Source organism: Parasteatoda tepidariorum, chromosome 4 (genome assembly GCF_982258835.1).
Source record: "Parasteatoda tepidariorum strain Cologne lab strain chromosome 4, Ptep-v5.0, whole genome shotgun sequence".
In the NCBI taxonomy this organism is placed as follows: Eukaryota; Metazoa; Arthropoda; class Arachnida; order Araneae; family Theridiidae; genus Parasteatoda; species Parasteatoda tepidariorum.
This window is the reverse complement of record NC_141758.1, coordinates 107,990,149-108,014,889: the sequence shown is the minus strand read 5'-3', so window position 1 is coordinate 108,014,889 and position 24,741 is coordinate 107,990,149. Positions and strand designations below refer to the sequence as shown.

The 24,741-nt window shown below is 30.4% G+C and overlaps 1 protein-coding gene across 1 annotated transcript; it reads left to right on the top strand.

Annotated features, from left to right (window-relative positions):
* Positions 1–1,888: 1,888 nt before the first annotated feature.
* Positions 1,889–12,521, top strand: LOC147812533 (uncharacterized). Its single transcript, XM_087161885.1, has 3 exons — positions 1,889–2,023; positions 5,026–5,084; positions 7,138–12,521. Exon 3 carries the CDS (start codon positions 7,195–7,197, stop codon positions 8,032–8,034), a length of 840 nt encoding a protein of 279 aa, XP_087018011.1. The 5' UTR covers positions 1,889–2,023; positions 5,026–5,084; positions 7,138–7,194; the 3' UTR covers positions 8,035–12,521.
* The last annotated feature ends 12,220 nt before the right edge of the window (positions 12,522–24,741 follow it).

Below are 24,741 nucleotides of genomic sequence, written 5' to 3'. Positions count from 1 at the left end.
TTCATCTGTCCGATTTAAACTGTGGTAGTGTAATGCACGTGAATTCGAATCATGAGTGAGGATGAATCGCAGATCGTCACCATTAGAACATTAGAGAAGCTCTAGTGTGATTTTAACAACCAGACTATTTTATATTATAACCGTCGTTAAACAGCCGACCCAATTTTTGGGTATACGACTTCTGATGTTCAACTCCGTATCCTTGTAATTTAAAATCCAATCCAGAAGACAAAGGGGATTCCTAGATCAAGTATTGGGAGAAATTTTGCCTTCGTGGAGGACTTTTTGATGGAACTAACCCCATTTGCGTTACATGGAGAGGAAGACCACGAGAACCTCCCATGGTTAGCCTGACGGCAAAGGGACTCTAACCAGTGATCCGTCTACCACTGAGGATATTTCACGTCACCAATGTGGTCGGTGCAAACCGAATGCGGATTCGTATCGACCAGTCATTGGTGGGATTCAAAACCGGTTCACCTCATTGGAAGGCGAACGCTCTATTCCCTGAGCTCAACAACCAAACTGTTGTCTATTAAAATATTGTATCGTTCTATTAATTTATTTATTATCTTCACATGCATATACAAGCTTGTATGCTAATTTAAAAGTACGACTTATCAACCCTTGTCAATATCAAGAACAAATAGCCCAAGCTTGATATGGGTAGATGGGTATTTAATTTACGTCGTACTAGAGCTGCACAACGGGTTATTAGCAACGGTCTGGGAAACCTCCCTAAGGATGATTTGAAGACCTATCATCACAATTTTAATCCTCTGCAGAGGGACGGCTTGCACCTGAAGTCATGCACTTTTCGGTAGAACAGTTTCACGAGGACTGATATCGCGCACAATCGGTTCATACGCCGGCTGATCAAAGCGGTCACCTACCCGCTTACTGACCTCAATCAGTAATACTTGACTTCGATATTCTATTGGGAACCGTGTCTTTACGATTAGTCCACTGCTGGACAAAAACTCGCGAATGATATTGCAATGATAGATTCAGGATGGCTGTGCAATCCGTTACTTTCAAGTGAGAGAGCGTTTGGTGAAATGGTGAGACCACTTATCCGGGGAGGCCCCTTTTATCGTTCTGTAAAAATGTCTTATTTCCTCAGCAACTTTTGCCAGAATTTTTCCCAACCCCGAAAAGTCACCTTATCTTACTCAGCTCACAGAAGATATATTACAAACGAATATTTTATTCATTGATACATGCATGCTTGTTCCCAATTACATGCTATACATTTAATTACGCAAGCACTGGTTTTAAGTCTTTATGAAGTAGATACGCAGGTACTTTATTTACGTCACACTAGAGCTGCACAATTGGCGACGGTCTGGGAAACATCCCTGAGGATAATTCGAAGACATGCCCTCACAATTTTGATCCTCTTTAGAAGGGATGACACCCCCGCTTCGGTAGCCCGACGACCTGCATGCGAAATCAAGCACTTTACGGTGGAACAGCTTAACGAGGAGCCATGCAGCACACCCTCGGTCCCTACTCAGACTAATCCAAATGGTCACCCGCCCGCTCACTGACCGCAGCCAGTGATGCTTGAGTTCGGTGATCTGCTAGGAAGTATGCCTCAACGATCAGTCCACTGCGGAACCTTTATCAAGTAGAAAGACAGATAGTACAATTTAAATAAGGACAGAACGAAGACACATCCATGGTAGGACGGGATTCGAACCCGCTACCTCCACACTACAGAACTTTTGGCAAGTGATAACGCTCGGCACAGGGAGGCCCCAAAGAACGCGAGTATCGTGGATCCTCTTCATCATCAACTCAATTCGACTTTGATAGACAATAGTTGCCAATCGTTATCGATATTAAAGGATATAAAATACGGGGCAAGACTTGTACCAACCGAGTTCTTCGAATCTCTGTTTTGTTGTTGTGAGTTTTTTTTTTATGAGTTGGTAGACTCTTGTATTTGGTCTAGTTTTAGATACAAAAAAGGATTATGATGTGTTTTATAAGTCTGCTGTTAATTTTACAGAACTTTACAGTACGTTTTTTTCTAATTTTCCCTACTTTTACATACACTTAAAGTTTTTCGAGATGCTTGATGGTATGCTTGTAATTGTCTAAAATTCGGGATTGCTTTAAGTATGATTAATATACCTCTTTTATTAACTTGGTTCTTTTGTGAAATTCAAAAATGGTTCTTTTTCGAATATTTTGATGTGGTATTTGCTTATTTAAAGTATTACTTTTAAAATTATCAATTTCGCTTAGTTAAAATTCTTTTTAGATTATTGAGTAAAAACGACTTGAAATAAAATTGCGATTCCTTGTTGACGAAGAACAGTGAAACTAAAGTTTTATGAAATAATAGTTTTAATGTGTTATATATAAATTTTTTTCCCACGGGATTTAACGTGATTATTAGCTTTTGAATACTAAACATTGCACGCACTTTGAATACTATATCGAACAGTCTGCTTTTAAAACTTTGTTATTTTCCCCCCTCCGATATTGAATTTACTTAAAAAGTTTTGTGACAGTTTCAAACTTAATAGACTTCCCACTCAATTCCAAAATATTGTATATTCAAGCTTAATTATGTAGTTTAGTGCTATAAATTTTTTTCTTCAAAATTTAGGTTGCATAAACTTTTAATTTTGTTTAACAAAATCTTTGTGAAGCCCGAGCTTAGCTAATTTCTACCTTAGAATACTGAACTCACTATTTACCTGATAAGATGATTTCTAGTTTTTCACCGATAATGACTTCAGTCGAGGGAAGGAAATGTGGGTGGGGGTTTTGGGATATACCATACAGTAAAAGACTTGTAAAATTTATGTATTGAAAATTGTATTTTTATATTATACTAGTTATATTATATTTAGCTTCAAAATTTTGTTTAATTTGTTTTAATTGCATAAGATGTGTGTGTAATCCATTACCTTTTATGCGTATGCAAAAATTATAAATACAGTAGTTGTTGCATTTAAAATATTATTTTTGTAATAAAACCATTTTAACTTTTATAATAATATAAAGAGCAAAGTTAAAGAGTTAAATTTTCCATTTTTCGTCATTTTTTCTGATATATGTCACTGTTAAGGGGTTAAGCTATAGTTTGTCTAAAGTAAGAACTCCCCTAGCCATTCGTTTGAACCCGTGACGGTGACTACTGTAACGAGGTATAACTATTTCAAGTTTAAGTGTGGGGTCGTTGTTTAGAACAGGATTTGTCTCTGGTCGACGAGAGAAAGGGCAATCTTTTTTTCCGGTCTATTTTGTTAGCCCTAGAGCAGGGATGAGCGCTTTTTCAACAAATCTGAAAAGTTTAGTGGGCTAAGGAAAATCTTCTAAAATACAAAACTTTAAACAGTTTTAAAATATTTAAGATGAATGAAATTACGATTTAATTTTTAAAAGTTACATATATTGAGTGTCGAAGTGAGGTGTACTTATTTTAAGGTACGAGGGTAAATGCTTATCTGTTAGTCTACTTCTGAAGTTATTTTTTTCAAAGGTTTGCTAGTTAAAAACACTTGTATACGCATATAAAATGAAGCAAGCATAGTACTGATTTTCTGGGCATGAGAGTTTAGATTTGGGAAACTAGCGTTTGGTAATTTGTAACTGTGGCATATTTAGAAGCAACTGTTTCAGATTGTTACATTGAAACTAAATTAATTAAAGCTGCAAATCCAACCTCACTGTTCCACAATTTACGTTGAAAGGCAAGGTATCTAATTCTATTTTACTGGCACTGAAATCTAGAAATCTGCTTTCAAACTCAAAACGTAGTTTCTTCAATCCATCTTATTAATTAAGCTTTTATTTATTAACTTGAGGGTATTTAATATAACTTCGGGAAATAAAAAGTCTCTCTTAGCTAGTTGCCCAGATTGAGCTTCCGTTTAAAAACTTTGAGATGGGGCCCAGATATCACCGATGAATTTATTATTTTCTTACATCATTAGACGCATTCTAAGATTTTATGTAAAATCTTGATTATCACATACAGCATTATTGTTTTTATGCGACTGCAACCTGTTTGTACACGTTTACGTTCGTGTATCAATTGGCTGAATTAGACTATAAATAATATAAACTCGAGGATAGGATAAATTAGGCTATTTATTATATAAATATAGAATATTTATTCTATAAAGTCTTAGTATGTTATAATAATTAGACCAAATTATTAGACGCGCTGTAGTTTTTTAACATGTTTTGCACGACTTTATATGCAATATTTTTATATTTAAACACACATGTAATGGGTTTTATTTAGGAGATTTTTATATAGTCCTATTTGCATTAATAATTTTTTACCGTATTGCATAACAATGGTAATAAATTTACAAACGATGGTAAAAAAAGTGCAAACAGATTTCAGCTACGTAAAAATAATACAGCTGTATCACTTGATAATTAAGATTTTACATAGAATCTTATAGTGCGTCTAATAGTTTGGCTAGTGACTGTAAACTAAAGATTTAGCATGGTAGCTTATGTTATGTTGTTAGATTATACATAAAATGAAAATAATCTATTTCATGATTTTATTCGATGTTAAGAAATGCGCGGTAACTTCCTATGAGGTTGGGGAGTTTACTGCGCACTTTAAATTTCATTCGTAGGTCAACCACATCTAGCTATGAATATCAATCTAAAATTTCGTTAGGTTCTTCTGCAATTGTCAGAAACTAATAATTTTTTCAGGGCTTCTGAAGTTAAACAGATTCGAAACAGTTAAAATCTCATTCAGACAAGAAATTTGTCAGAGAACTGAAAAATGAACCAAAATATTAAGTCTTTAATTTTTCCAATTCTTCTCAGAATTAAAGATTTTAATTTAACCTCCTGAATATATAATATCGAACTCTAATATTGTCGTAGTATTAGTTTAATATTATCTATCTATTAGTAATAAGTATACAACGTTCATCAACGAACTTACAGTATATTACGTAAAAGTATAAAAACATACTCCACTGTGTATGCAACAAATTTTATATTTTTAATGACAGGTTTCCTATTTTCTTGCAGGATCCAAGAAGCTACCTGAAAATAGATGTTGTTGGTCATCATTATCCGATTTAGATTGGGTAAGGAAGTTAAGAATTATTTTGATCTGATCAATGCATTGTTTAATAGAAATTTTATTCCTTGAGTCTACTGTTTAACATTTCATCGTTAGAACGTTTTATTCATTAGCTTCTGAAAACCTTTTTAAATTTTTGATCCATCTTTTGAAATCATATTAATTTTTTCGCACTCACAAATGAAAATGAAAGTAGACTCATAAAGACACTTGAATATTTTTAAGCTTTGAAAATTTAACCTTTTTGTCTGAATAAATTAAAAGATTAAATTTTCAATTTATTACATATTATATAAACTTTATATAAAGACATAGCATTTTCTGAAAGTTTCGAGTTTTTGCTCTCAGAATTTTGTTACAATTTAAATGCATTTCCAGAACGTAGATTTGGAGATATTTTACTCCAGCACACATAACAGTTTACTTTAGACTTGCTTGAAACTTTGCATGTAGATTTTGTGTAATGTTGGCGATGAACTAAGAGCTAGGGTGCAAGTGTGAATTAGTTATTTTTATCAAGCTTTAAGAATATTAAATTTTTCATTAAAAATTCAATATTAATGTGTAGTTAAGTCTTTTTGAAATTATAAATTAGTCAAAAACTCGGGTAATAACATTAATTTAGGTATTTTGAAATTTAGGAATTAGAATTTACTGTAGAGCCGTTAGCGTGGCATGAAACATGTGTAGTTTTGAACTTATTTTGACTAATATTTTATACATTTTAATCTTTACGTTAAATTTAATTTTAAAAGTCTTAAAAATTGCGTAAATCCTTCCACGATCAGTCTGATGGTAACGAGCTTCTAAATCATGAAGGATATTTTGATGGATGATGGACTGAGGATATTTTACGTCAGAACTGTGGTCGGTTACAGTGAAGAGCAGAATTGGTATCTATCAGCCTATGCTAAGGTAGTAGTATCATTGGAAGGCTTACGCTCAGGGGGGGGCACCACGGCTTTTAATTGTTTTTTTTTTAAGGCTACAGTGAACTACTCCCAAAATCGTGAAACTCTATTAAGTCGATTTTCTAACTCTGACCATTTTATAATTAAATGATATAAAAAGCATAATAAAATCAAGAATTTGTAAAACATTTGACAATATTAGTATTTTGCTTTTTATTAGGAAAAAGTTTTTCTCAATAAAAATTTTGCATTGAACTGAAAATTGATTTAGTTCCATGCTCTATAATTTTGACTATTCCACGAAACTTTTTTGACACTCTAGACCAATAAAAACTTTTGGCAACTTATTTTGAAATTTTCTCACTGCAACATATTTTATAGTAATTTCAATGTTCCAAAACGTTAATAAAGGGACTATTTTCATGTTTTTTTGCCGAAACTTGCTTTTTCTACTCAGTATGGAAATTAGTTGAAAATTGTCTAGATTTTCCCTACATTTTAAAAAGAAATATGGAGTTAAAATTATCAAATCTTAAAATTTAAAGAGAAATTTAGTGCAAAGATCTTATTTAAACTTAAAAATTGACAATTTTTTCTAAGAAATTAAAATTTTTCTTGTTATAGCATGAATTATGTATAAAATTATTTTTTAATATTCTCTCTAAATATAAACAAGTTACAGCAATGTAGCAGTATTTTTTAAGAATTGAGCAGTGTAAAATATTTGTTTCATTTAAATACTTGGTTGTATGGGGGGTGTTAACTTCTGCTGATAAGAGCTCCTAATGATAAGAGGCTAATGAAATTTGCTCATATCACCAAACCTCCAAAATAACTTTTACGACTGTAAATTTCTTAATTCCGTGGTTATTTAAAGTTTTTGGTAATTGAAATTTCGTTTACATTTAAACTTCGTCAGCATTTGTTAATATAGACTTCTGTGATAGATATTTGAAAAGCACGCACATAGCTCAGAGGTCCTGTGTGTAGGAATTAAAATGTTCGGACTGATATGAACATCGTTACAAGTTTTTAAGAATTTTGTAAAATGATAAAGATTTTGTAACACTGCCTCTAACTAAAGTAAAATCCCTTTGTTGATTTGACCATGGGAGTAAAGACATTTTGTTTTATGTTTAAAACTAGGCTTTGCATTGAGTACTTCATCGTCATTAAGTCACCTTGGGGAGCATATTTTCAAAGATGTCCACTGCTGACCTATCTGCCATGAGGATCAGTCTGTCAAGATGTCCACTGCTTGACCTATCTGCCATGAGGATCAGTCTGTCAAGATGTCCACTGCTTGACCTATCTGCCATGAGGATCAGTCTGTCAAGATGTCCACTGCTTGACCTATCTGCCATGAGGATCAGTCTGTCAAGATGTCCACTGCTTGACCTATCTGCCATGAGGATCAGTCTGTCAAGATGTCCACTGCTTGACCTATCTGCCATGAGGATCAGTCTGTCAAGATGTCCACTGCTTGACCTATCTGCCATGAGGATCAGTCTGTCAAGATGTCCACTGCTTGACCTATCTGCCATGAGGATCAGTCTGTCAAGATGTCCACTGCTTGACCTATCTGCCATGAGGATCAGTCTGTCAAGATGTCCACTGCTTGACCTATCTGCCATGAGGATCAGTCTGTCAAGATGTCCACTGCTTGACCTATCTGCCATGAGGATCAGTCTGTCAAGATGTCCACTGCTTGACCTATCTGCCATGAGGATCAGTCTGTCAAGATGTCCACTGCTTGACCTATCTTCCATTACGAACAGTCTGTCAAGATGTCCACTGCTTGACCTATCTGCCATGAGGATCAGTCTGTCAAGATGTCCACTGCTTGACCTACCTGCCATGAGGATCAGTCTGTCAAGATGTCCACTGCTTGACCTACCTGCCATGAGGATCAGTCTGTCAAGATGTCCACTGCTTGACCTACCTGCCATGAGGATCAGTCTGTCAAGATGTCCACTGCTTGACCTACCTGCCATGAGGATCGTAGTCTGTCAAGATGTCCACTGCTTGACCTACCTGCCATGAGGATCGTAGTTTGCCAAGATGTCCACTGCTTGACCTACCTGCCATGAGGATCGTAGTTTGCCAAGATGTCCACTGCTTGACCTACCTGCCATGAGGATCGTAGTTTGCCAAGATGTCCACTGCTTGACCTACCTGCCATGAGGATCGTAGTTTGCCAAGATGTCCACTGCTTGACCTATCTGCCATGAGGATCGTAGTTTGCCAAGATGTCCACTGCTGACCTACCTGCCATGAGGATCGTAGTTTGCCAAGATGACTTACTTCAGTTGCCTAGTCGTCATGACGTAACAGAAACGCTGATCGTATGTCTTCAACTAAAAATCAACTTCATCTGAAAAAGAGGTTTATTTTACATTCTCCTTGAATATGAAAATTCCATTTTCAATATTTTGATTATTTAAACTAAAATTTTTCTCTTATAAAAATTAAGTTCTATAAATATTTTAAATTAAATCTAAACACATATTTATAAATTATATGAAATTTAAGTGTACATTGCTTAAAAGTTTATTTCAGAAGTTTTTCTTAAACGTAAAGAATAATTAAATCTTATTTAGCAAATTATTCCTTTTTATCATACCTGGAAGTTTTTAGTCTTAAATTACTTTGAGCCATATTTACCCATTAAATATTTTAAATTAAATTCAGTCTCTAAAAAATTTATGCACCTTCTCTAATGTCTATATACGTACTGTAAATTGTCTTAAAAATATTAAGACAAGCTTATTGTTATCTATTGCTCGTTATCAGCTATGAAATAATATTTAAGAAAAATTAAATATTAGCGCAAAAGAACTAACTTTGACTTATTATTTTTCCTCGGAACTATTGTCTAGTACACTAACTAAAATCTAAATTGTATTATTCAAAAGAATTGTTTTGGTGTTTAAATTCAAATCATTAAATTCAGAATTGTTAAAAATTAAAATACTTTCATTTGATTCTCAAACGAAACTTATTTAGATGAATAATACTTTATATCGGATTCAATTTCGGTATTACAAATATTTAAATATTCCTTTTCAATATATTTCCACCAAATACATCATGCGTTACTTTCATATTTTAGAATCTGTTGAAATAATTGTGTGGTTGGGGGGGGGGGTTAGTTAATTTAAAAATCTACTGTTAAAATACACTTAATCTGAAGTTTAAGCAAAACTTAAGTAAAAAAGATTTGAGGAAGTTGTATCTAATAGACAAAATTCGTATCTCAAATTTTGTAGGATATTATTAAAATAAACTAACTCTTAAATTTGTCTTGATCTTTAAAATAATTGATCTTTAAAAATTAATAAATTGATCTAAATTGATCTTTAAAAAATTCCAGGGTTCAGATAAAAACCGGTATTTATTAAATCAAAATTTTAAAACTCTTTGAGGTAACGAGATGCTTAGAAACCGGAAAACTAGTACATAAAATATCACAAATTTAGTGTTACCTTAATAAAACACACGGTATGAAATTGATAGTTATCAATTAATCCCCACCTCACCAGTAAAATACTTATTAAATACCAGTTTTCGAATTTAAGTTATCCCGTACTGTTCGAAATACCAATTTTATCTTACTATTCCGGATCTGTCTGTCTGTGCACCCATCACTTAAATTATTTAAAACCATTCATGCAATAACGTCTAGCTGTCTCGTCATAGTATCGCATTTTTCAAATTTTATTTTTGTCCTAATCTTAGTTAGCTTTGATGGAAAGCAATTAATGTTGTATAGTTAAGTTGGCACTTCACACATTAGGTCTTATTTTCATTTACGTAATTGTATTGAGATAAATTTCACAAAACAAATTTAAATTTATAATTTGTCGATCATTTATATAGTGTAGGTAATAACCATTCTAGGTATTTATTCCAAATTTAAAAGAATGTGCTTTATATAAAGTTTGAGAACGAAACTATTAAATCAAAAATTTATGAAAAATCAAGAGTCTAGTAATTAAGTTAGCGTAGTGGAACGCGTTACGTTTGCTCAAGAAATGTTCTAATTTTGCTACTCAAAAGAAAACTGGTCGCTAACACGATTTGGCGTAACAGTAATTTTTATCTGTAGATCGAACTAATTATACACATTATCGCATGCACTGAAAATGTTAGATAAGTTAGAATTTTGGTAAATAAAATATTTCAACTTACCAGTTGATTTCTTAAGATAAACTGAAATTATATTTCTAATAAGATATTTTTAATACATTAATAAATGGGTCTCTACAAAACTAGTCTTGTTTTTAATCTTATTTCTCCGCCGAGTCTATTTGCATAACGATAATCTTTAAATGGATTTGCCTCAATTTGCTTCATATCACCTCTTAAATATTTTTAGCTGTTTTGGTACATATTCAGTGTCAAAAGTATCTGTTCAAATAAAAATTTTAACACTGAGCAATATTTATTACGGATGCTTCGGCTAGTTTAGTTATTCGAAACTGGCTATGAGCATAGCACGTGATAAAAGGATATCTTAAAAATTTAAAAGAATCTGACACTATCGAGCCATAGTTTCAAAAAGTAAATAAATTTAGAAAATTTTCCCCTTTTAATGTAAATATGCCTGGATGAGCAAATTTGAAGCAATTCATGTTTAAGGAATTGAGTTATGCATTCATATTCATTCATCATGCTATTTCTGGCTAACTACTAACATACGACTAACTATAACAAATATTTTAACCATAATCTAACATTAATTCATTGACTCGGCGGCTAAATAAGTTTAAACAATGGGGCATAGTTACGCGGTAAAAGTTATAATATTAAAAGTATACTTAAAATTAAATTTTTATCAACTATGAGATAGTAATTTTTTTTAATTAAGGTTATGCAGTTTCGATCATTTTCAGTTATTTTTATTAAGTTTAGTGAAAATTGCATGGAAAAAACTTTTAAAAATATTTTAGAAATACTGAAATTCAGCTTTGTTCGAATTTTGAAACTTCTAATTCGGATAAAATAAAATTTTGTTACAGGAGCATTAAAGATACCAACAAAGTTTTAAAAACGTGCATCTATTTTAATAACTATTTACAAAGTATTTTTATTTTGTTAACTAAAACGAATTCTTAACTCGAAAGACATTTTAGAACTAGTGATTTGTACTAAGACTGGAATACCAAAAAGCTAAAATTAATAAAACACAAATTAAACTTTTTAGCTTTAATTTTGAAGATCTCTTGAGCAACATAAACAATAAATACCCTGAAACAGTCTTAGTTCATGAATCTTTTTTAAATGCATAGTCTTGTAATTGTCCATCCTCTCGCACATTTCTGAATTGTTTTCTTACAGTAAGATTTTTGAAGAATAAAATATAAATAAACGTTTAAAATTTTATAATTTTTTATTAAATGTTGAATTAGTCAATATTTTATTAAAAGTGAAGTGTTAAATAATGGTCATATATGCGCAATTCAGGAAAGAATGTTAATTGGCTGTAAAATTTGATCAAAAATAAAACATGTTAAAATGAAGTGTGGTTGAAATTTTTCCCGGATTAACTCTTTTGCAGAGTTAATCTTATCACAAACCATAACATTCTCATAGTGGATGCACAGCTCCAAATGTTAAATTCCCGATCCTGACTGGCCAGGCCTTAGTTAAGTAATATTTTAGCTCTACAAAGTTACGCAAAAAATCTTAATTTAACGCGTTGGCAGAGCGTAGCAGTGCAGAATTGATTAGCGGGTATATGAAATCGTTATACGTTTAGTGTATAAATTAATAAAAACAAATCTTAGTTTAATGTGAAGTTTCGAATCGGCAGGTATTTAAGTCAAAATATCGTTGAATTTTTGTTGATTGTAGTTGTCAAAACCCAAAGGTATTCGCAGACTTTAGTCAAATGTTAGTTTTTGCAGTCCAGCTAACTATCGTGGCTGAAATCCCGCTGTATAACGGGTAGACTTCAAAAACGTTCTATCTTGTGTATTAAACTAGTTTCGTTGTAAATTGTTCTCGATTAAGTATGACTCAAAATTATAGGTTAACGACGTTTTACACGTAGAGCCGTCCATCCACATCCTGGAAAGTACTTGGGTACTAGACAAATTAGTTTTCAAAGCATAAGTGGTAGAGCTTATTTTAAAGGTTCGTACATAAATTAATCGTTACGGGATGCAGAATATTCCATAATCCTGATAAACAAAACTTGTTTTAATTGATAATTTCGAAAATGGGTACATAAACTATAAGGTACTTAATGTTCCAAATTAATTATAAAATTTATTTCAAAACAAAGTTTAAATATAAGTTGGATGACAAAATTAGAACTTAAATTTTATATTGCAGCAAAAGTCTCTTCAAATCTCTTCGAAAATTTAAAACCATTTCAGTTGAGAATGTTAACTTAGTATAAATACCAGATTTATTCGACCTATCCAAATTCAAGATAATTTATTAAAATTTTAAAATATATTTTTAAGCAAGGGATTTAAATTCTTCAACATTCATATGTTTCTAATAAAATGAAATATGTGTTTATGTGTTTTAAAAAAATACGTTCAACGTATTCACGTATAAATTAAATGTTGCCAATTTAACATTTGAAAAATTGTAAGTTTGGTGCTAAGTAAATATATAGATTTCGACTCAAATGAGTGTCTCAAAAGTTCTCTAACTCTTATTTTTAAACTAAACTATTTCTTTTAACTATACCGATCTTGTGCAAAAGGGCTACAAATATAGGTTCTTGGTCAGAGAGGGCAAAAATTTCGGATAGAAGTTTGAATCTACTATTTGAACAGATACCCGAATAATCCATGAGGTAAAGTATAAACAAACTTTCTTAATGTCTTCATTTTTAATCTAACAGCAAAATTTTGAATAATTTTCAGATTCTCATAGTAAGTTGCAATTGCGTTGAATACTTTAAGAACCAATGACATAGATAACAATAAGCTAATTTAATCATTAAATGTTGTGTGTTTTGAACTATATGAAAAGCAGATTTGCAAATTTCGAGAAATGTGTTTTTTAGTCTTAAAATTCATTGATTTGCGTTCTATCCTAAGCGGATCATTGTTAAAACTGGTGAGACATGTTCTGTGCAAATATAAATTCAATAAAACTAGTGGGCTGCGCCCCCTGCTCGCTCGCGCTCGCAAATCCCAGAAAATTACCACGCAATCTTATATGGTTTGCTTCGCAAACCAAGCTCACTCGCTACTAACTTAGGTACATTGCAAATGCACAAAATTCTAAGAATTCAAAACAATCATTCAAATCAATATAACAACTTTTTACTAAAAAGATGTAATTTTTTTTTTAAATACTAAGTCATTAAAATAAATATGAATTCAAATAAATGACATGTAATTCGTTAAACCTATTAGAAATGTGCTATAGTATAATTCGTGATATAAATCAAAAATCGTCTAATAAATTCGTAATACATAAATTCGTGAAAAAAACAGACTACTCACTTCTGCCTAGCTTAATAGTATGAGACTGCCGCAGCTGATGCGCTCTGGTTATTTCCGTTTTTAAATGCGCTAAATGTTGAGCCACCTCATCTAGATTTGGCATGTGACATTTTTAGCGGCAATCATTAGTCGATTCACCGTGTAAGAGATAGTAACGTAAAAAAACAAAGCAAACGTTGCCACCGGTGGAAATGAAATACAGCCAAAATTCGGGAGCCACGTAAGAGAATTATATATATTAGATGTCATAAATGATGCGAAATCAGGGTCATATAATTCAAAACGTTAAACTAACTTTTGGAATCGCTAATAGTGTTTACCTATATTAAGTTAAATTGTCACTATAATTTCTATGAAATTCTCATTATCTACTTTAAGATGTAGGTTCCACTTTTAACCGTTTGAGTGCTGAAGAGCTTTCTTATATATGCTAATAGGGCGGAATGAAATGCGTACAACACTACTAACAAATATACTAACTAACTACTACCAACCAACTGCTAACCAACAGCAGCGTCTCAGCATTTTCGGTACAATAGCGCTTCTCCGCATTTTTGGCACATAACAAGCAAAGCGCGATAGCTCTTCACCTCACTCAAACGGTTAATATAGCACCGCTTAACTCAAAGCAAGACAAAGAACAGCATAGTAACCAAATTCACGTGGTAATGCCATTAGAGATACCATCATGAACATCTGATCCTTTCGGGTAAATTTTGCGATACTACATCGAAATTGCAACTGTGTCATTTTATAAATGTCTAGAACGAAATTTAAACTTAATGGTACGCAAATATTAAGACTTCGATTGAAACACAGATAAATGAAAAACAGTCAGTACTACCGCATTTATAGTCGATGATATAGCAGATCTACACAATTTGGGGATATCGATCTGCTGCATGAGTGTGCAAGTGTGAATCGGAGGCTTCGGAATGTTCTAGACTAGTGTGGATAATGACGTGGGGGTGGTAGTCGGCCGTTCTGCTTTCTCGTCATGTTTCACACTCGTCCAGCCGTTTCGGAACTTCTCGATTCACACATGTGCCCTTCTGTAGTGGATCAGTATCCTTGTGCTGTGTAGAAATCTTTAACGGCAGTCTTTCTTTAAGAACTTGAAACTAGTTATTCTTTTTTGATATGCACTCGTGCAGCTTTGACTCCAAACAGAATAAATAGGATACAACTGACTTTTCGAATGCAAGAGTTCCCCGATTTCTTCAGACGCTATACCGATGTTTTCAAAAATCAAACTATTTTTTGCTCAAAACACTAAGTAGCTGTAAATCTTCAGGATTTTACTATACACCAGACTAAAAGTGAAAAAATTCGTTAGAAAATGCAGCTAATTTTTGTTAAATTTACTTTTTCAACTGTGCCCTCTTCTGAAAGTTATAAATTAACAGTTTAAATTTTATGCAGCCTTATAACTTGAACTGAAAGTGAAATGTAGTGCCAATTTTATGTAAAACTGCAGTCTAAAATCTAATCTAGTGAAAAACTCAATGCGCAAATCTGCCTTTCATATAAATTTGTTTTAAGTTATATTTTGACAAATTAAATTTTTAAAATTTTTCAGAAATTAAGTTTCAGGTGCAATAGAGACTTCTTATTTTAAAATTAAAATCTTTTTCAAAAATTTTTGGAGATTTTTTTTAGATACTGTTTAAAATGACAAAATTTGAGAATTAAATTTTAATGCATACAGGTTAATTGTTTTTGTTCTGATACATATTTTTACAAGGAGAATTTTCTATAGATTATAAATATTCATGACTCTTGCATTGTGTAATTAAATATCAAAGATATATGGTATATATGATAGCTTATTGTATACTGTAAGAAATCCATGTTAAAATTTTGATGTGTAAATAAAGCGCAAGTTTAATGTGAAATGTTGCTAAAAGAAAACATTGTAAATGGTGTTAGAGCTCCATGTAAAATAAGGACGATATTGTTTTAAAACTAATTTGAAATGTATGTAATTATAAGTATTTTAATAAAATTATTTGATGGACAAATTGGTTAGTTTTATTTTTCGTTTATATAAGAATTTCTTTTTCCGGACTAATAAGTTCAGTTTTAAACTACCACTTTCAAGATAAATTTGTGAATATCATTAATATCTGTAGATTTTAGGGAAATATTATGTTACTTGGACTAGTCTCTAAATACTTTACGAATAGTTTCCAAAGCAAATGTAGATTTTATCAGAACCGAATTTAGTTAAATGTTGAGACACTAGACAAATATTTAGAAGAATTTTTATGCCTGTCAACATGTACAGTTTTTAAAGAACTTTTCTTAGTCTTTGTGAAAAATCGAATTCAGAAAAGTAACATAGGCAGTAAAATTCTCCCTACTAACAAGAATATGTGCTTTTATCTGATATACTCTTGAGAATTGAGATCCAGATTATGTTCTTCGACGCACAATTTTTATTAAACAGACACTGCCGATTACTTCGTAATAATTGTTATTGATTGATAGGAAACAGTATTTATTCTAAAGTTAAAATTATTCATTTACATATACGTACTAAAAGTAATTCCGTTTGCTTACGCTTATGCCTCTATTTCCATGTCCAAATATTATCTATTAGTATTATAAATATTTAGATCTATTGGTGAACAGATGTAATCAGTTTTTAAACTAACGTGTATATTGTTCAAACATTTTGTTGCTCAAACAAATTTGAGTCCACGACAATTATTTAATATTTCCGCTTACCCAACGGGCGGATATGTTTAATAAATACCATTTTTGCTTGAATCACATTGTTCAGGTTTTAAATCATTTAAAGAATCTCTAACTGTATTTATAACAAAAATTTTTTTTTTATAAACTTTATTTAAAAATGTAGTTTAGAATTTCGTTGTAATAATAAAATAAAATAATTCTCCTAGTTTTAAACTCTTGAATTGAAATTAAAAGCATAACAGCAGTAGAGAAAAATACATTTAAATCAGGGATACAGACATATTTATAGAGAAAAAAATACCTTTGACTTTTTATGCTGATAACAATATAGAAAAACTAAATCCTACCACATGATTTTTCCAGCCAATAAGTGCTCCGACAACAATGGAAAACTGTGTCAAAAAATTTGTTATATAGATATATTTCATACCTTTTAATTGTATTAAGTTCAAAACGAATAAAAATATATTAAGCATTTTAATTTTTTATTATAAAATACAGAATGAGACAGTACTTTTTGCTCCTGTAAAGGTAAAATTTTTAAACCTCGGCTCATTTCCAATTACAAATTTGCTTTCATTTGCAGTCAATTAGATCTAAAGAAAGTTATTCATCATTTAAATTTATGTAATGTATAATTTTTGAAATATGACGAATTTTTTATCTGGATTTTTTATTTTAGTATCAAGTACCGATAATCTAACCGAATCTTTTTAGTCACTACTAAACTGTTTATAGAATTAAAAGTAACAAAATATATTTTTACTTGTAATTAGAGAGATTTAAAAATATATAAAAGGGATACCGATGTCCCATCTGCGTCAAAGGTTAAAGAATTTTTTTCATTGTGTATTAGTTGGTTAGCAAACTAAATTCCGTTATTTTATCCAATTCTTTTTGTTCACTGACATCTCATCTGAACCAAGTTATCAAATTTAAAAAGCTTTTGTATTTAAAGATTAGACTAATAAAGTTTCTTAAATTTTAAATCATGTTTAAAACTTTCAAAAACTTTAAAAAAATTTAAATTTTATGAATAGGTTAAATGGAACAAAATTTACTAAATGAAATCAACTGTTCAAATGGCTCACTTACTTTCTACAGAATTCTAATTTTCCAAATGCTGAAGGGCTGGGAAGAGATCTTGTCGAAACCTTTATTAAATTTCAATTTCAATTTTCCATTATTATTAGAACGTAATATTTTAGTTATGTAAGTTCTCCATTATGATAAGCATTCTACTGACTAATGTGTACACACTTCCAATAAAGTTAATGAAGAGACTCTTTTATTTTTCATTAAAAAGTAAAGTCAAAACAAATGAAAATAAAATATTTAGCATTTTGATCATTTATGGTTATGAAATAGAGAACGTCAACGTTTTTTTTTTTTTTTTTTTTGTAAAGGTAAAATTCTTGTAACGCTGCTCACTTCTAAATTTACACTTATTAGAAATTAATTATATCTAAGAAATAGTAATTCATCATTGAAGTTTCTTTAATTAACAAAATCAACTATTAAATTTTTGACTATAAATTTAAAAAATTAAAACTACTTTTTGGATTATATATTTCAGAATAGATTTCAGATTATTTGAGATTTTTTAGTAGATATTAGATTGATTTTATGATTTTTTATACCGAAAAATATTTTTACTTGCAATTAAGGTGTCAAAAATATAAAAAAGGGAAACTGTCTCATCTGCGTCAAAGGTTAAGGAATTGCGTATTTGTAGTAAGTTTCGTTATTTTATGTAATTCTTTTTATTCATTGAAAGATCTTTTACACCTAGTTTCCAAATTTAAAAAGTTTTTGTATTTAAAGATTAGACTAATAAAGTTACTTAAAGTTTAAATTAAAAACTTTCAAAAATATTTTGAGTAAAATTTTGTGACTTGGTTCAATAGAACAAAATTTAAAGAATTAAATTAACTGCTCAAAGGGTTTCCTTCGTTGCTTCAGAATTTTCCAAATGCCGGGGGTGGGGGGGGGACTGAGATCTTTTTAAAACCATTATTAACTATCAATCCTAATTTTCCAATATTACAGGTAATTTATAAAATTAAATTTCTGAAATATGACTGACTATTTTGTAATTGGACTTTATATTTTAGCATGAAGTACCGATTTTTCAGTAACTATTGCATTGTTTCTCGAATTCAAAATATATATTTTACTTTTAATTAGAGAGCTTGAAAATAAATAATACCGGTGTCCGATCTGCGTCGGTTAGAGAATTTTTCTCATTGTGTACTAGCATTATCAAGCTAAATTCCGTTATTTTATGTAATTCTTTTTATTCATTGAAATCTCTTTATGTACCTGGTTACCAAATTTAAGCAGTTTTTGCATTTAAAGATTAGACTACTAAAGTTTTTCAGAGCATTTTTAAAACTTTCAGAATCCAATATAAAATTTTTTTATTAGCATTTTGAGACTAGGTTCAACAGAACAAAATTTACTGAATAAAATCAACTGTTCAATTGATTCACTTACCTCAGTATTCACAGTTGACTCTAACCTTATTGCGAAACTCCTTGGAAACTTTGACCTCGAGTAGAAAAGCCCTGGTTTCTTAAGCTAACTTGCTGGTTGCTAACTCGCTGTTACTTATACTGGTGGCTTGCTTGACCTTATTAACAGTGTTTGTTTTCTATTTTCGTTACTATTTTTAAAAAAAAATTTCTATTGAAAGAAGAAAAAAATTGCATTTAGTAATTAAATTTGAATCCTTCTTTTACTCGACAAATGAAAAAGATGTTTAGTTTCATTTTCCTAACTGACTTCTATTGATGAACAAAAGGATCCAAGCTTAATTATTATGAATTTAGATATTTTATTATTATGGATATCATAAAGCCGCAAGCAAACCACAGAAATGTAACAGAAATTCAATTAAAAATACTTTTATTTCACACAATTATTTAATACTTTTATTTTACACAATGATCAAGGGGATTATGCCAACATCATTCGCATTTTTAATCTATTTTTTTTTCCTTCATAACATATTATCGATAATTTAAACCATTTTGAGAATAATTTTCTTTTTTAAAAAATTCTAAATGAAATTGTATGAAATAAACTTCTAAGCTCAGATAAGCGTAAATCAACACGTTCATCATTCATATTATTCAGAAGTCTTAAATGACTATTACTCTGCTGCCATCTGTTCTTGATAGAGAGAATTGCAGTCTGGGTTTTGATGAAAAATTTTTTAAAGAAAAATATCACACAATCGGAGCAAATATTTAAAAACTTTCAAAATTTAAAAAAAATCATGCCCTTAAAAATTTAATTTAGATAATTGTAAATGGAAATATATCAGTAGTCAGGCTATGTAATAAAAATGACAACTAAAGACGGGCATTTTAACTTCATATAGTTTTAAGCTATTTAATCTCTTCCAAATGATCAAATTTTTTCCAAATATTCAGGGTTTTAAAATTCTAAATTTCCTGATTTACAAAGTTATTTGATGCAGATTATTGTGTAGTTTAAATGTTACCTCAGATCAAAATTTTATTGATTACATAATGTTTATTTCAGCGCAATTTTTTATATATATTTAAAATAATGTGTATGTACTTAATTTTATTAAGAGTTTTATTTATGGATTAAAAAAATTTAAAATTCTTTTCGCTATCTTCATATGTAAATATTGCGCATTATTTTGCCAGTTGATCTCTAAACTATTTTTATTTTTGGGCAAGATCTATCATTTCGATAGATATTATCAAAATCTATAATCATTTAATGAATTATATTTTTTAAATTTTATACTTCTTTCAAGCATCGATTGTTTTTTTTTTCTTTTAAAAAAATAAATTAAAGTTAGTTAAATTATTTCGAATCTTCTTCTTACACTATTCATTTGAATTATTGTAACCACAATCTGTATTATTCACGACTTTTTCTTCAAGCGAAAAATTATTTAGTTCTGCAACGACTGCTAATAATAAAATGAAAAATATATATAGTATTTTCTACAGAAGATATTAACTCAAGTATAACTATTAAATATGCAATTTTAAGAATTACAAAAAGTAAGACGTAAAAGTAACGCATAATAAAATAAACGCATAAAAGAAAGTAAAAGTATATTGTTATAATTACACTCAATTTTATATTGGTTAAAGTAACGCGTAGAGAACACATAAGAAAAGTAAAGCTGCATCATAAAATTAAAAGCTTAAAAGTAACGCATAATGAAATGTAACACTCAAAACATTATAACGATAAAAAGCGACGCGTAAAATACACTTGAAAACTTATAAGAAAAGTAAAAGCAAACACACGTTAATTTAGCACAAATGCATAAAATTACTAATGCATTAAATATACAATAAAAAGTTTGGTAAATAAAGCATAAGGAAAGTAAACTCATTGAAAAATAATGCGACAAATTAAAGCGTAGAACACCAAAATGTTACACATAATGAAAGTTAAAGTGTAAAATAAAATGTGTATGACGCATACAGGTAAAAGTAATGCATAAAAAATAAATACTTAATAATAAAATTCAATGTAAAACACTTAAAAGTAATAAAAGAAAAACGCATAAAATTAACTGAAATTAAAACAAAACTTAAATAATTGCTACTCTAAATATACGAAACCTAAAAATGAAAAGGTGTAAAAAACTCATAGAAAAGAAGCGTAAATGTAACTCATTAAAAATAATTTAAAATTATACATTAAAAAATGTGTAAAATAAGAAAAGTAAAAAGCTAATAAAAGTAACACGTAACAATAAAATGTAAAGCATTAACGCGTAATGTAAATACGTTGAAGGTTAAAGTAAAGTATAAGAGTAAAATGAACGCAGAAAAAGTTAAAGAACGCATAAACGTAAAAAGTTACGCATTATGAAAAGAAACGCTTAAAAATAGTCAAAATTTATTACTCAAAAAACGTATACAAGTAAAAACAACGCATAATCAAAGCAAACGCTTAAAAGTAACGCACAAAAGTAATTAAGACCAGTGGCATAAGAAAAGTAACGCATAAGAAATGAATGCGTAAAAGTAGAGCATATGAAACAAAAGAAGAAATAACTTATTGTTACTCATTCATGCGTTAACGTAAAGAAAGATTGATAAAAATTCGCAAATAATTTTTTTTTTTTCCTTTCTATTTTTGGTTTCAAATGTAAATCTCTATTGATCTGAATAAAAAGAGAAGAAATAAAATGTATTGACATCTAAACTCAGTAATTAAACAATGAATTTAAATAAATTCATTGAATTCAGATTACATGTAAGTACCTAAAATTTTAGATAGGCATTTTTGTGTCAGAAAAAATGACAAAAACGTAATGTTTTGGTAAGTAGTTTATATTTTATTTTGATAGCTTTTCTTCATTTCTAACTAACTGTTAGTTTTTACCCAGAAAAATGTCGAAACAATAGATGCAGCACAAGTTCTTAGAAGAAATATTAATTATAAGAATAATTATAAGAACAATTATAAGAATTACAGAAATAATAATAATTAGAAGAAATAGGTTTGCGGAAAATGCACAAGGGAAACACCCTGTATATGGAAGAAAAAAAAAGGCGTTAAACAATGAATTAAAAATTCTTATTATTTGTGTTTGTAATAGATAAAAATTGTCAATATACAATTTTGCTCAATTTTAATAAAGTTTTTTTTTTTTAGTTTATATCCTTCCTGACATCCATATTTCATACATTCAATCAAGAAACATATAGTCCGGTCATTTGTTTAGCTATGGTAGAAATAGGTAGTGTTGGTATGTTTAGTGTTAATATAATTAGAAAATTAACCAAGAATTAATTTTTCGACATCTAAAGGGACAATTATTAGCAAATTAGTTGATAGAATTAAATACACTTTCTTACTTTAACAATACTGTAATTTTATAACTTCAACTATGCTGATGTGCACAGGGATGTAGTGCTGTTGGTACTTTTGAATCGGACGGAAACGTATTCTGAGACTTAGCAAACATAATACTAATTTTCCCTTTCAAAAACTATATATATATTTTTAAATAAAAAAGTGGCTTTGGTTTAATCCACTCTTAAAACTTACAAATTGAAAGCTAACGTGTTAAGTTTGAAAGCAATCGAGAGAGAATAGGACTATTGCCAATAGCGAAAATACCCATCTATATAAACCTACTTTTAAACTGAAATTTTATTGTTCCCATATAATACGATTTATTTTCTAATAGCTCCCTCTACGTAGTAGGTTACAAGGGTACATAATACGATTTATTCTCTAATAGCTCCCTCTACGTAGTAGGTTACAAGGGTACATAATACGATTTATTCTCTAATAGCTCCCTCTGCGTAGTAGGTTACAAGGGTACATAATACGATTTATTCTCTAATAGCTCCCTCTACGTAGTAGGTTACAAGGGTACATAATACGATTTATTCTCTAATAGCTCTCTCTGCGTAGTAGGTTACAAGGGTACATAATACGATTTATTCTCTAATAGCTCTCTCTGCGTAGTAGGTTACAAGGGTACATAATACGATTTATTCTCTAATAGCTCTCTCTGCGTAGTAGGTTACAAGGGTACATAATACGATTTATTCTCTAATAGCTCCCTCTACGTAGTAGGTTACAAGGGTACATAATACGATTTATTCTCTAATAGCTCTCTCTGCGTAGTAGGCTACAAGGGTACATAATACGATTTATTCTCTAATAGCTCTCTCTGCGTAGTAGGTTACAAGGGTACATAATACGATTTATTCTCTAATAGCTCTCTCTGCGTAGTAGTTACAAGGGTACATAATACGATTTATTCTCTAATAGCTCCCTCTACGTGGTATAGGTAGGTACAAGGGTAGTTTCGTGGTTGGGCAAAAAAAAACACTTAATATGGAAATATTTTAAATTGTTTACAAGAGTTCGTAAGTTTTATTCAAAATAATTCATAAGCCTGCAAGCTCTCCTACACGGACTACACGGTCCCGCAGTGGACTAATCGTTAAGACAAGGTTCCCAGCAGATCACCGAAGTCAAGCATCACTAGCTGCGGTCAGTGTGCGGGTGGGTGACCACTTGGATCAGTCTGAGTAAGGACCGAGGGTGGGCGATACTGGTCCTCTTTAAACTGTTCTACCGTAAAGTGCTCGACTTCGCGTGCATGTAGTTGGGCTACCGAAGCGGGGGTGCCATCCCTTCTGCAGAGGATCAAAATTGTGATAGCTTGTCTTTGGATCATCCTCAGGGATGTTTCCCAGACTGTCGCCAATAGCCCATTGTGCAGCTCCAGTGCGACGCAAATGAACTACAACTACAACAACTCTCCTACATTTATAAATTTATTTTTAACTGAGAAAAAGTAAAAATGTGCAAATAAAAATATTTTTAGAATTGTTTTGGGGGAAATGAGAAAGCTATAGAAGCTATAGAAATAAGCAAACTTAAGTAAAGAAAAAAAACCGCTTCAATAGCTTCAAATGATTTGACAAAAGTACATCAGATATTATTTTTTATAATTTTTGATTCTGCCTTCCCTACAATGCAAGGACTTGCGTTCCGGTAAAAAAAAATAATAATAATAACACTACAACAGTGCTTTGAGATACACACTGATTATCGTAAAATAAAAATTACAAAAATGACTGATTCAAAAAGTTAACATGCAGAATTAAATGAAACTGACACAAACTAAAGTACACATATTAATATACAGTGCGCCAAAAATGAAAAAAAACGGACCACCCTGAATAATTTTTGATCTAATGATCGGATCTTAACGTTCTAGGACCCAATTTTAATGGTTCGAAGGGGGTGACTTTAAGTATGCTAATTATTTAGTGCAGACGATATTTCAAGTTACGAAATCAGACACAGAAACGTAATTCTGAGTATGTTTATTCTCTGAATAAACGTACCTTTTTTTTCCGACTGATTTGTATTTCTGATCTCCAAAATAGAGGGAGCCACAATCTGGGAAATAGGGTCCCAATAGTTTGGACTCCTTAATGATAATTTTACTTTTTTCATCTTTCGCTATATCTCGAACATTTTAAGCTAATTGAAATTTTTTACACACAATTAAAAAATTTGTTTTTCAATGAAAATTTCATGCAAAAAATAACTTTTACTAAATATTAATTTTATTTAAGAATGATAGACAAAATTTTGACTTGTAAGGTATACAATTTTTCGCATCATTTTAAAGAATGTAATTTTAGATGGCACAATGAAAAATTTTAGCGATAATCGATCGAATAGTTCCTGAGAAAATGAATTTCATAAAAGTCAAATACTTAAAATTCAATCAAATGTATAATCATGATCCCATGCGAATCATTATTTTTAATGATTATTTTTTTTTATATCGAATTTAATATTGATCGATGAAAATTTGCATTTGATAGAGATAAAATCTGCAAATTTGATGGAAATACATCACAGATTTTAAGAAATGCTTGAATTATCAACAACTATTTGTTTGTTTTTGTAAATATCATGTTTAAAAAAATAAATAGGTGATTAAATACATAAAATAAAAATGCCACGCCCAATCAATTATTTTTTTTTCCAGACATATTTTTCTAGAAATGGAATATGTTACGAACTTTGCTTT

Coding starts and splice junctions, on each gene's coding strand:
- LOC147812533 (XM_087161885.1), top strand. CDS start 7,195: ATGTCCACTGCTGACCTATCTGCCATGAGGATCAGTCTGTCAAGATGT.